The sequence below is a fragment of the Sus scrofa genome, chromosome 13, assembly GCF_054392235.1.
Source record: "Sus scrofa isolate SSC_HxYL_T2T_F1_AM1 chromosome 13, Sscrofa_HxYL_maternal_Yorkshire_Landrace_v2.0, whole genome shotgun sequence".
Classification (NCBI taxonomy): Eukaryota; Metazoa; Chordata; class Mammalia; order Artiodactyla; family Suidae; genus Sus; species Sus scrofa.
Genome location: NC_139395.1, coordinates 161241786 through 161256042, shown reverse-complemented (window position 1 = coordinate 161256042; position 14257 = coordinate 161241786). Strand labels below are relative to the sequence as shown.

Sequence of the window (14257 nt, the reverse complement as noted above, 5' to 3'; positions counted from 1 at the left end):
ATTAACATACTAAAGGCTCCAACAGATAAAGTAGACAAGATGCAAGGACATATGAGCAATGTCAGCAGAGAGATGGAAATCCTAAGAAAGAACCAAAAAGAAGTGCTAGAGATTAAAAACTAAAAACCACTGTAACAGGAATGAATATTTTTGATGGGCTTATTAGTAGATTGGACACAGCTGAGGAAAAAATCTCTTGGCTAAAGGAAGTCACAATAGAATCTTCAAAAACCAAAAAGCAAGAGAGTAAAGACATTAAAAACAGAATAGAATATTCAAAGACTGTGGGACAACTACAAAAGGTGTAATGTATGTGTGCAGGGAATACTGCAAAGAGAAGAGAGGTAGGAACATAAATATTTAAAATAATGACTGAGATTTCCCCCAAACTAACATCAGTCACCAGACTGCAGATTTAGCAAGCTCAGAAACCACAAACCAGGATAAATGCTCAAAAAGACTAAAGAAAATGAAAGATAAAGGGAAAATATTGGGGAAAAAAAAGTCGGGGGATGGGAAATCTTCCTTATCAAAGGACAAAGAATTACATCTGACTTCTCAGACACCATGCAAGAACAAAGTGTAGAGTGAAATAAAGTGTTGAAAGAAAAAAAAAAAAAAAAAAACCCACCAACCTAGAATTCTCCACCTTACAAAATTATTCTTCAAAAGTGATAGGTACAGGCTTTCTCACACCAATGAACACTGAGGGAATCTGTTGCCAGGAGACTTGCCTTGTAGGAAATGTTAAAAGAAGTTCTTTAGAGAGAAGGAAACTAACATAGGTCAGAAACTTGGATCTACATAAAGAAAGGAGGAGCATCAAAAGAGTAAATGAAGGTAAAATTAAAATTTTTATTTTCCTTATTCTTGATTGATGTAACAGATAAGAGTGTTCAAAATAAAAGCAATGATGTATTTAATTATGTACACTTATGTGTGTGTATACATATGTTTATATATATGAAATTAATGACAGCAACTATATGTAAGTGAAATGAATGACAGCAACTAAAATGCCCCTTAATAGATGAATGAATACATAAAATGTAGTAACCTAGACAATGGAATATTTATTATTCAGCACTAAAAAGAAATGAGTTATCAAGCCATTAAAAGACATGGAGGAAACTTAAATGCATATTACTAAGTGAAAGACATCAATCTGAAAAGGCTACATACTGTATAATTCCAACTACATGACATTTTGGAAAAGGCAAATGAAGACAATGAAAAGATCAGTAGTTACCCGTGGGGGTGGGGCAATTATGCATCAGCAGAGCACAAACAATACTTAGGACAGTGAAAACACTCTGAGTGATATTATAATAATGGATATATGTGATTATACACTTGTCCAAATGAATACTGAACACCAAAAGTGATCCCTAAGGAGAACAATGGGCTTTGAGTGATTATTATCTCTTAATGACGGCTCATCCTTAGTAAAAAATGTGCCATTCTGATGAGTGATGTTGATAATGAGGAGGCTATGCATGGCTGAGGGGAGAAAGTATATGGGAGATCTCTGAACCTTCCTCTCAATTTTATTGTAAACCTAAAACTGCTCTGAAAAATAAAACCTTTTTTAAAAATTGACTACTGAAATTAATGATATGGAAAAATGATTTGTAAGATGATTGTGATGGTAACTTTATGTGTCAATTCAGTTGGGCTATAGTACCCAGTTATTTGATTCAACACTAATCTAAATGTTGCTGCAAGGGTAATGTGTGGATGTGATCAACATCTATAATCAGTGGACTTTAAGTAAAGGAGATTATCTGGATAACCTGAGTGAGCCTCATCCCATCAGTTGAAAGCACTTAGAGCAAAGGTTTCCCTGAGGAAAAAGAAATTCTGCCTAAAGACATAAAATCAATTCCCGCCCAAGAATTTCCAGCGTGTTAACTTGCCCTACAAACTTCAGACTTGCCAGCCCCCCACAATTTCATAAGCCAATTCCGTTAAATAAATCTCTCTTCTGTCTCCCACAGTTCTGTTTTTCTGGAGGATCGTGTACTGCTACAATAATGTTACATCCTCTTCAGAATGTTTTGACCTTAAACATGGGCTATTTTAAAGATTCCACTGGACTCACCTTGAAGGATTCTGTAGGGCCTCAAAGAAGGATATTCATAAATGATAATCTTTGGGAAAACTCCTTTTTCTGCTACTGTGAAGTAAGTTTTATAGGGGTGAACCTATAAAAGATAAAAATCTCACTAAAGCATTAAAAGGGAGATTTTTCACATAAATAGTTCTACTAATACAGTATTTAGCATCTGTTAACTTTATAATCTGTTTACTAGGATCCACTCCAATGGAAACTCAAAATTGGGCATCAGATAAATACTTGAAAATGGATACAATTTAAACTGAAAATTAGTAGAATACTCATTTAAGTTTTCCTTTCATTAATGGAGACATGTCTGACTCTACAGTTTTTACAATTGCTATCAGAAGCACTAGAACAGGGGTTCTCAATCCTTAACAGGCATCAGAGTCACAGGGAGGGCTTATGAAAGCACAGACTTCAAGCCTTAACCCTGGAGTTTCTGATTCATTGCTTTGGGGCTGGGACCTGAGAATCTGCCTTCACATTTCTAACAATTTCCCAAATGATGCTGATGCTGCTGAATCTGGGGACCACTCTTTAAAAACAACTAAGGGGAGTTCCCGTCGTGGCGCAGTGGTTAACGAATCCGACTAGGAACCATGAGGTTTCGGGTTCGGTCCCTGACCTTGCTCAGTGGGTTAACGATCCGGCGTTGCCGTGAGCTGTGGTGTAGGTTGCAGACTCGGCTCGGATCCCGCATTGCTGTGGCTCTGGCATAAGCCGGTGGCTACAGCTCCGATTCGACCCCTAGCCTGGGAACCTCCATATGCCGCAGGAGCGGCCCAAAGAAGTAGCAAAAAGACAAAAAAAAATAAAAAAAGCAACTAAGTAAGATGAATTGTTTGCCCTGCATATAAACTAAATCAATCTACATTTTTGAAGAGAAAAACATCATGTTTCCAGAGCAGGTTGTATATCACAATTTTTAAAATTTCACCTTGGACAAACCCACCAGAAACATAGGAACTACTAGAAGTGTAAAAGACACACACAGATGCAGAGAAAAATACAGTAAACATGCCCTGAATAAACTATTTATGTCAGTATTTCAAATTATAGCCATATAAATTGAATGGAATCATATGTTCATTCCAGGTATTTTTGTTCACTGGTAACCCGAAATGCAGGAAGAGTAAATAGGTAGCCAAAAACTAAAAATAAAGATAGGCTGGAGTTCCCGCTGTGGTGCAGAGGGTTAAAAATCTGACCACAGTGGCTTGGGTCACCTTGGAGGTACAAGTTCAATCCCTAGCCCAGTGCTGTGGGTTAAAAGAGCTGGTGTGGCCGCAGCTGTGGCTTGGATACAATCCCTGGCCTGGGAATTCCATATGCCTCAGGTGTGGCCATTAAAAAATAATAATAATAAAAAAAATAATGATAGGCTGTTATAAGAATAAACTATTTAAAACATATATTGTACTTTATAAAATTCTATTTTCAGTTCCTATTTTGCATCTCCTGGTTATATACCTAAGGGAGTATTCTGGGATAGAGATTACACTGGAAATCCTGATATCCAAGGTAATGCTGTAGCTCTTTTTCTTCCCAACACGTGGGGCCCTAAGACCCATAATAAGCTGTATTTCTACTGGCAAGTTGCCTTTTTTATTCTTCCATTCAAGTAAATACCCATCACTTTAGCTTTAAACAAAGCTTGGATTACAGGATGGAAATGTAGGGAGATAATGATAATGCTGAATACAGACAGCCTTTGTTGAATGCTATGTACGAGACACTAAGTTTTATATGAATTAATTCTTTAATGTCACATCAATTTTGTGATCTTGGATATCGTTTTCATTCCCATCTTATTGATAAGGAAACTGAAGCACAGAGAGGTTAAGTACCTTGCTTGAAGTTACACAGCTGCTAAGTGTGAGAGAGGATTCAAGTCAGGTGTTGGAGCCGAGAAGAAAATGGAACTAAAAAGTAGTAGATCCCCTAAACAGAAATGACTCACAGACATACAGAACAGACTTGTGGTTTCCAAGGAGAAGGGGGAAGGGAGTGGGATGGACTGGGAGTTTGGGGTTAGTAGATGCAAACTATTACATTTAGAATGAGTAGACAATGAGGTCCTACTGTACAGCACAGGGAACTATATCCAATCTCTTGGGATAGACCATGATGGAAGATAATTTAAGAAAGAAAATACATATATGACTGTCACTCTGCTATACAGGAGAAACTGGTACAACACTGTAAATCAACTATGCTTTAATTTAAAAAGTAAAAAAATAAAATTTAATTTAAAAAATAGTAGATCCCAAGTACATAGGGAGAAATGCACTGACTCTTCTTGGATCCTCATTTACAAAGGAATATGCTGTAGGATTTGTGGTCATGAAAACCTGAGTGGGAATACAGGTGAATCTTTTATCCATCTAGGTCTTATCTATAGTAAGTAAAATAATTTCTCCTCTTTCAGATCAGAAAGCTGGCTGTGGTGTTGAGTTTGGTGTTGTGCTTTATTTTTAGTGAAAAACTGGAACTAGCCAGTCATTCACTTTACACTCAACACAGAGATTCACACTATCTTTTCTGGAACATAGATTATATGCCCCCAAACACATTTCTCATGGGTTTCTCATAGCCTAACAAAAGAATTTCTCATTCATAAATGGATAACTGTCCCAGAAAAAATGAAGTGGCATGGGCAGTGGAGGAAGGCTCCTGTGTCTATCTGGGCACCAGCAGCCCCAGCACACACAGAGAAAAACCCCATGGACATACCAGTGCTCAGGGTCCAGGGGGGTTGAGGCTTAGGGTTAGCATTCTTGACCATTCACATCCCTAACTACTGACCTCAAACCAAATCATTGTACCACAAAACAGAATAAACATTTCAAAACCATTGTTGGCCACGAAGTGATAGAAAAATACGTGAGTTAGATGTTTCTCAGTCCTCTGCACGAGGTGTGGACCTCAGGGCTCAAGGTACCTCGAGATGACCCTGAGACTAACTTCCCTCCACAGAGCCTATGACCCTGACATTGGGTCCATAAACATTTGCAACAGCTGGTGCCAAAATAGCACATACTTGTGTATGTGGATATATGCATTTTGATTTTAATATGGATCTTGTCTCTTTAGATGGATTTTAAACTCTTTGAATTCATAGAGATCATGAACCCTTCTTCATCTAAAACCCTGCATGTTCTGTGTAGTGTTAGACACACAATATTATATAATAAATTCTTGCTGAAATCATTCTTTTTATAACAAACTCCCTGAGGACAGAGACTTTGTTGTGTACATGTGCCATCTATAGATTGATGATCAAGAAAGAAACAAACATGTGATTATCTTTCCCTCTTCCATCTCACCCTACCCTTAGCCAATCCAAGTTCTACTTGGGGTTCTCAGATTTTCCTCACCTTCTCCATTCCCATTGCCAAGTTCCTGGTTCTCTCTTCAAATCAAGTCTACAAAACCTCCTCTCTCACCCTCTACTTCTAACCTAAATGCCCTATCAGGCCCCATCTGATCTGATCAAAGCATTTCCCACTGCTCCCTGCCAGCTTGGCCCATTCTCTCTGTTGGAGCCATATCAGCCTCTCTGCCCAAAGTCCTGGCCTCGGCAATGGGAGGAAGTGGGCACTGCACAAGTTCTGTCTGGTCTGCTCACACTTTGCAGGAAGGGCAAGAGCAGGAATTGTCTATTTGGATTGAGATCTCCCTAGAAACCCTCTTGAGCATCTCATATGAAACTGCAGCTTGTGTGAGCCCCAAATCCTGCATATTTCTCCTTCTTTTGCTCACTCTCTCTCACAGCATAATCTGATGCCCCTCTCATGCGGCCAATGACACCAAAGGGCATCCCTCAGGCTGTCTGCTACCGTGAGAGCAGATCTGGGGATGCCTATTTTAAATAGCACAGAGTAGAAAGACAGCCAAGGGAAAAGCTCAATCATGGGACCATTGATCTAGGCAGATAAGGTAGGATCCACTTAGAAAGGCACTCCTCTGACTTGGCTACTAAGTGGTCCATTGGTCAACTTAATGAGATGATGGGGAAAAAAAACAGCAGAAGTTTGGCTTTAAAGGCAAGATCAAAGGTCAATGGGTGTGGAGTTCTTGTTGTGGCTCAGTGGAAACGAATCTGACTAGCATCCATGAGAATGCAGTCTAAATCCCTGGCCTTGCTCTAGGGGTCGAAGATCCGGCATTGCCATGAGTTGTGGTGTAGGTTGCAGAAAAAAGTCAGTGGGTAAAGAGAATGTGTAGCTAGAGAGGGCCTTTTAAAGTGAGAACAAGTTGATTTTATATGCTTTCATGCAGAGGATGCCTAAGGAAGTAGAGGCTGAAGATACAAGAAGGAAGGATGATTGATGGAGACAGACACCTGAGGAGGGAGGATGTGACAGACTCCAAACCACACACAGATCCTTTTGTTGACAGCTTGAAACTACTGAACCAACAAGCCATACTTCAACACCTAATGTTCAACTCTATATTTGTATATTTATGTATTTTTTTTGGCCACGGCATACAGAAGTTCCTGGGCCAGGGTTAGAACCCACGCCATAGTAGTAACAATGCCAGATCCTTAATCTGCTGAGCCACCAGGGAACTCCAATACTTACATCTTATCTGGCATTTAGCTCTAATTATTATGTGAATTCTCTTTAATGTTATTCATCTTGGTATATTTGCAGAATAGCAACATAACTTTCAATGTGAAAAACCTGCATGACTATGGAGACATTACCTCACCTCTATTAGTCCCAATTTCCTTGTCTGCAAAATGAGATGACAATATTATTAATATTGTAACACTGCATGGAGATAATGTCAGTGAGTGGTTGTCACCACTGAATTGAAAATGCCTTAGAATAAAGAGTGCTGTGCATCTCAAGCAGACCCCACAAGACTGTGTGTACTTTTGGCTCCTCACAACCTGGCTGGTCCACAGACCAAACACAAAAATGAATTCTTTGGATGCATATATGTATATCTGAATTACTTTGTTGTATAGCAGAAATTATCACAACATTATAAATCAACGCTAGTGCAATAAAACTAAAAAAATTAAAAAACAAAACAGTACTAAAAAGATGAATTTTTTTCTAAGTTAGTAAAGGCATACCCCAATGACACCAATGCCTCCGCCACTGCTACTTCGCAGGTACATCTGTTCCTTGGTTTTCAAATCCAGAAGGATCAGCTGGTTCCCAGCTATGTACATCATGGTATTGCTGTCCAGAAGTTGTAGGTTGGCCCGCTTTCTACAGTCATAACCAAAGGAATGTCTGAGGGAAAGTTGCTAAGGAAAAGAAGTGATGCAAAGTAACCAACCTAGAGACAGGAAAAGCAATGAAATGAATGTATTTTTAAAACACATTCTCAGAGATCCCGCTGAATAGCATTGAGAACTATGTCTAGATACTCATGTTGCAACAGAAGAAATGGTGGGGGAAAAACTGTAATTGTAATGTATACATGTAAGGATAACCTGACCCCCTTGCTGTACAGTGGGAAAATAAAATAAAAATAATAATAATAATAATAATTAATTAATTAGAAATATAGGTACCTTACAATGTTGTTTTAGTTTAATGTGTAGAGTGAAATAAATAATTTTTCAATAAAAAAAAAAGATTCAGGGTTAAAGTGACTGAATTTTATGCTGAAACATAGTTTTTTAATGCTTTACTAATGCCATCTTGTTCTTAAATTGGATGAAAGTTCTCATACTCTGATTTAGTACATATATATATTTTTTAATTAATTAATTTATTTATTTATTTTTAGGGCTGCACCCGCACAGCATATGGATGTTCCCAGGTTAGGGGTCAAATTGGAGCTGTAGCCACCAGACTACGCCACAGCCACAGCCACATCAGACTGAGCCACAACTGCGACCTACACCACAGCTCACGGCAACGCCAGAGCCTTAACCCACTAAGCGAGGCCAGGGATCGAACCCACAAACTTGAGTTTCCTAGTTGGATTCGTTTCCCCTGAGCCACGAGGGGAACTCCCTGATCAATATTTTAATTTTCCTAGGAAAATCTTCAAAGCACATTAATTTTGTTTGCAATAAAAAATAAAGTTAAACTTTCAATTTGGGTGCTATAGAGAACAGAGTTGTCCCCTAAATAATTTCATTTTCCTCTCTTCTGCTAAAACTAAGTCACATTATAAGGTAGGAGAAAGTCTGTCTGGCTTTGTCCCAAAGCCTGTTCAGTTTGTTGACTGAACACAGTGAAAGGATGGTGCAGGCCTCTTCCTTAATGCTGAAAGACAAGATGTTTAAAATCCTGACGTGTTTGTGAAATTCAAATGTACCAGTGATAAAGTGATTACCATAATAAATTCACATAAATATAACTGAAATGTAATCATATGACAAATTATATAAAGTGACTATATAATATATAGTATATAAGTAGATAAAATAAATATGCTAACATTTCCTTTCTGAGATCATTGCTCTGTATGGTTATGTAGATGATTGTGTGTGTGCGTGAATGTATGCCATAGACTAAAACTGGATTAATTCAAAATAGAGGTTTAAAAAACTGAATTATAAAACATCTTTTAAATGTACATTGTTATTACAACTTCAAATTAATATAACTCAAGATATAAATGTAATAATTAAACGAGAGCAATCTCTTAAAAAATCATAGTTTTCCAAAGAAATATATTACAGTGTATCTTAATAGATTAAGAATTCTTGCTGAACACAAAAACTGAAGAATGATTGGAGAAATCTTTATTTCTTCAGCACTTTTCTTTTTATCTGATTTTAGAGAATTTCTTTATTTGTAAGTAAGTATTTTCAGAGAAAGAAATCATATCGAACTTTTAATAAGAAGGATATGTAGACTGTAAAATAGAAGAGAAAAATTTAATTAATGTGATTTGAATTATGAACGATATACAAATTATAACTAACTGCAAATGACTATACCTATTTCATTGCCTAATGGTTAAACTGAAAAAAGAGAACATTTCAGGGCATTTAATCTGTACAAGAAAAAGGAATTTTAGGGAGTTCCTGTTGTGACTCAGTGGGTTAAGGATCTGGCATTGCCTTGAGCAACGCAGTGTAGGTCGCAGACACGTCTCAGATCTGGTATTGCTGTGGCTATGGCCTAGCCCGTAAACTTCCATATGCCACAAGGGTGGCCCTAAAAAAAAAAAAAAGAATTTTTGAAAGTTTAAAGACATAAATGCCTAAAATTGAAACTTTATAGAAATGCAAATGAATATATGATGCAAAATCTAGATGAAGCTCTTCTGGCCTCATGGAAAATATCTGGGGCCACTTTACAAATAAAGAGTAGAATAGAATCTATAGCCCCCTACCTTTCCAGAGGCTGTACGGGGCAGGAAGCTTTGCCTACCCTCTTTCCTCCTCCTCAACGACTGCTCTCACTGTCCCTCCTTCCTTCTCTCCTTTCTTCCCTTTTCTCAGACACCAGCGAACTACTTTAGTGCACTAGAAGTATGTCTTAACTATGAGAAGAGGCATAGGCTACTATCTCTTTACTAACCTGGAGGACAGGAGTGAATGGAAATGTGATGGTTTATCTAATCTCATCAGCTCTAATTTCTGGAGAGAAGCTCCCTCTTACTTGCTGTTAGTTTGACTAATGTCCCTTTCAAATGCAGAATGGGTGAGACTGAACTTCCAAACACCCTCCATCTAATTCATAGCCTGCTTGAGGGCAGACTGTTTCTCACACCCTTTCCTGGAATACAGACCACAGTGTCTCGAGCCTATTAGGTTGCATGAATGAATAAATGAATGAAGGCCTAACTAGAGGTTGATCTTTCCCTTTTAACTGCAGAGGACAAGGCAATCTCTAAGCAGAGCTCTGAAAATGATAAAATGTGTTCTGTTATATCTTCAGTCGTCTTCTCTTCTATCTTACCCTTTCTTCTGGCAGGCCGCTTAACTTCCTATCAGAGGCCCAGGGCCTTCGCTGTTTGTCCATGGCCATCTAGGAACTCCATTTAAAAATGATGTTTAAAGGGAATTCTCATCGTGGCTCAGCAGAAACAAAGCCAACTAGTATCCATGAGGATGTGGGTTCGATTCCTAACCTCACTCAGTGGGTTAAAGATTTGGTGTTGTCATGAGCTAAGATGTAGGTCTGGTGTTGCTGTGGCTGTGGTGTAGGCCGGCAGCTGTAGCTTCTATTGGACCCCTAGCCTGGGAACTTCCATATAGTGTGAGTGTGGCCCTAAAAAACAACACACAAAAAAACAAAACAAAACAAAAAGGTGTTTAAGGAGTTCCCACTGAGCCACAGAATCCAACTCCAGTGGCTCAGGTCAATGCAGAGATGCAGGTTTGAACCCCACCCCACCGGCACAGGGGGTTAAAGGAACTGGGGTTGCACAGCTGTGGCTCATATTCAATTTCTGGCCTGGGAAATACCATATGCCACAGTGTGGGCATAAATTTTTTTTTTTTTAAAGTCTGTTTAAACACTGTCTTAAGTTCTGTTTAGTGTCTTTTATAACTTATGCTGTGGTTTAGGCAATATTTTATAAATTACACCTTTCTCGATTGATTTAGAAGACACAAATCAAAAAGACACAAAATGTTAAAACTGAACTAGATAAATAGTAAAAGTGTACACAGGAGGGTATATGACAGCTGACTTCTTAGAGCTTCTCACAAGAAATAGAGTTTATATTTGTTTCATCTCTAGAAAGTAGGACTGATTCTAATGCAGGACATTCCAGAGAGGGAGATTTTGGATGAGCTCCCTAATAATGTAAGTTATTCAAAAGTGGGATAAGCTACTTTGTGATTGCCCTGGTTTTGAAAGTGTTCAAGAAAAGTTTACAGCTTATGCAGCTACTCATCCAGCATGAGTAGAAAGGATTCATGCACTGAATCGGAAGTCAAGGTCCCCCTGCCTCTATTATTTACAAAATAGGCATAAGTCTCTAATATAGAGATACCTTTATCCTGAACCAGCAAAAGCCCAGGGTCAGGGGCCAGCAGAAAGCAGCCAAATCAAAATTAGCCACAAAGCATCTTCAGAGGACTATGCCCAAGCCCCTCTCCACATGGAAATAATGCAGCAGGTTCGGGAAGCTTATCAGAGCATGTGCATTTCAGGAAAAGCATGTGCATTTCTGGGTGACTAAGAAACCACCTCATTTGAAAAAAATAGATTAGAAGAAGGCCAACAGCATAACAAGACTCAGGGTGAACTAGTTTTAGTTACACCTGGAATGGAAACAGAGTTAGAAGCTAGAATAAAAACATGTTCTATTCTTACATAAAAAGCAAAACAGAGTCAGGAAGTACACTGCCTTACCTATTTTGCAAGGGGCCAGTCAGAGTTTAGGCCATGTGAGCAGTCATAACCACTGCCCATCTGAAAGTAGGCAAATTAAATTGCTAGCCCAGGGCCTTAAAAGAAATGGTCTCCTAATGAGTGCCTTAAAAACCTAGTATCAGGAGTTCCCATCGTAGCTCAGTGGTTAACGAATCTGACTAGGAGCCAGGAGGTTTCAGGTTCGATCCCTGGCCTTGCTCAGTGGGTTAAGGATCCGGCATTGCCGTGAGCTGTGGTTTAGGCTGCAGACGCGGCTCGGATCCTGCGTTGCTGTGGCTCTGGTGTAGGCCGGCGGCTACAGTGTCAATTAGACCCTTAGCCTGGGAACCTCCATTTGCCATGCGGGCAGCCCTAGAAAAGACCACAAAAAAAAAAAAAAAAGCCTAATATCATAAAGTCATGGCAAACCCTTAATCTCCTTGTTAATCATCCCACCTTTACATTTTTTTCACAGACACTTCTTGTCCAATTAAAACATGTTATTTTGTATGCTACTTCCTAGAGTTGTCTTCTCTGTAACCCATCGGATAAAAATGTGAAAGCACTAATGTCTGACAATGGCCACGTCAGTGTTTCAAGAATGATTTAACTTGACAGGCATTGAAAAAGGGGTGCCAGGCTGATAGAAGGGGCAATTGGGGATAAAAAGCCTGCTGGTCTCCTTCACACCACATCTCCTGAAAGGACAGCCAGAAAAGCATCATTTCTCTTTGTGGTTATTTAGCATCAAACAAAAGCTTAGTTTCAATTAAGATCTGGCATTTCTATATCAGCTTCTCTAAGGGCCCAGCTTCTAAGGATTACTTAAGACAGGGGTTGACAAACTTTTTCTGTTAAAGGGCCAGGTAGTAAATATTTTAGGCCTTGCTGGGCCAGATGGTCTCTGTTATAACAACTTGAACCTGCCCTTGTAGTGTGATGGCAGCCACAGACAAAATGTAAATCAATAAGAGTGGCTGTGATCCAATAAAACTTTATTTAGGAACAAAGGCCAGGAGCCAGATTTGATTCATGTAATTCGCCAACCCCTGGCCTAAGAAGCCAAAATTCCAAGATTATACATATGTAGCTGGAGTGGATACACAAGTGTGAGAAGATCCAGTGGTATGTTTGAATCTGGAGTCACAAAAGGCATCGAAACAAGCTCCATCTCATCGTAGAAGAAGCTCTCTGATATCTTCTTCTTAACTTTCTCTTCTGCCTCTTCTGCTGCTGGGACAGGAGTTTCCATATACCGAGATTCTAAAAAATGTTAAAATATTTCATCTAAGAAGAGTATCTAGTCAATCCTAAAATCACATTTTGCAAAGATAGGAGGAATGTACCTGGCCTATTATAGTCTGGCAGTAACCACAACTCCTGGCCCGAACATAGGATGCCACCCACTAAGGAGCATGGGAGGAGACGGCGTGCATTGGTGTGAGGGCTGAGCCCTGGCCATGGTTCTGATTGTCTCAAAGAACAGCTCCCAGTCAGTTCCAAGGGAGAGTTATTCTCACTAATCTGGGATATATCACCCCTTAGGCCATCTGGCTCCCCAGAAAATTCACTCCCCAGAGTATGTGAGCCTCAGAAAGAGAACACACAACTCCAGAATTGCTAAACTCAGAATATGGTTGATGCTTTCTTTTATCACCCCCACATATCCTGCAAATATTTCTTTTATGGATTTACAACCATTTGGTTTGGGCAGTTTGTCTTTAAAACAGGGATAATTACTGATAGAAAACGAATAATACTTACCTCCAATACTTTCTGCATAATCATCTTGAAATGAACTTGAACTTCCTTCCAAAGGTTCCACATAGGATTCATCATCATCTAAATATGGCTCTTCCCCTTCAGTAAATGTTCCCCCAGTGGTATCTTCAACAGATTTGTTATCCTCTTTCATAGCAGCTGTTAAAAATAATTTAATCATTTCTAAATTTGAATTAAATATTTTCTTATTTCCAAAGTAGCTAATACTTGCAGTTAATTTGTGCTCTAAATTGAATGAGTTTTAAACCCAAGAGGTAGTCACTAGAAAAATCATTTTATTTGGTCTCTCCTTTAACTTTACAAAAAAATTTTTAAAAGATTTCCTGTGAGTTAATCTCCATTTTAATTTCATTTCCAATCTATTTCCTATCAATGCACATCTATGGAAAAGTAAAAGATAAAGAAAAAAAAAGATTGGCTAGTACACTGATATTATTTCTTATTTGATCAACACTTATTATTTTAAGGACTTTTTATGTCAAGTATAAATAATGTAAATTCAAGAGTAAACTCTGGGAGTTCCCGTCGTGGCGCAGTGGTTAACGAATCCGACTAGGAACCATGAGGCTGTGGGTTCGGTCCCTGCCCTTGCTCAGTGGGTTAACGATCCAGCATTGCCCTGAGCTGTGGTGTAGGTCGCAGACGCGGCTCGGATCCCGCGTTGCTGTGCCTCTGGCGTAGGTTAGACCCCTAGCCTGGGAACCTCCATATGCCGTGGGAACGGCCCAAGAAATAGCAAAAAGACAAAAAAAGAAAAAAAAAAATTGAAAAAAAAAATTAAAAAAAAAAAAGAGTAAACTCTGGGTCAATTATTTATCCCTGGATGATATAAACCCAGGAATGAGTTAGACTATTTGCTTCAGAACAAGCTGAAGAGAAAAAGAATTGGAATGGGGGTGGAATAGACCTAGGTATAAGCCAACAGTCAGATCAAGTTCAAACATGGATATGGTTCCAATATACCATGTCCAGCAGGTGAAAGGGCTGGGTGAACTTTCAGCATAAAAAGTAGAAATGGGGAGTTCCCGCCGTGGCGCAGTGGTTAACGAATCCGACTAGGAACCAT

At 39.0% G+C, this 14257-nt stretch overlaps 1 protein-coding gene across 5 annotated transcripts in view; it reads right to left on the bottom strand.

The window, feature by feature from the left end:
* The window catches only part of CFAP44 (cilia and flagella associated protein 44), a 139999-nt gene that overhangs the window by 113401 nt on the left and 12341 nt on the right, over positions 1 to 14257 (bottom strand). For all 5 annotated transcript variants that reach the window (XR_014824806.1, XR_002337897.2, XR_014824807.1 and 2 more), the window contains exons 3-6: positions 13174 to 13329; positions 12513 to 12672; positions 7209 to 7371; positions 2102 to 2204 (exon numbers count right to left, since the gene is read on the bottom strand). Coding sequence is in view for 2 of the 5 variants with exons in the window: in XM_021070360.2 (XP_020926019.2) it covers positions 2102 to 2204; positions 7209 to 7371; positions 12513 to 12672; positions 13174 to 13329 (582 nt within the window). In the remaining 3 variants the exon portion in view is untranslated. The remainder of the gene's footprint in view (positions 1 to 2101; positions 2205 to 7208; positions 7372 to 12512; positions 12673 to 13173; positions 13330 to 14257) is intronic.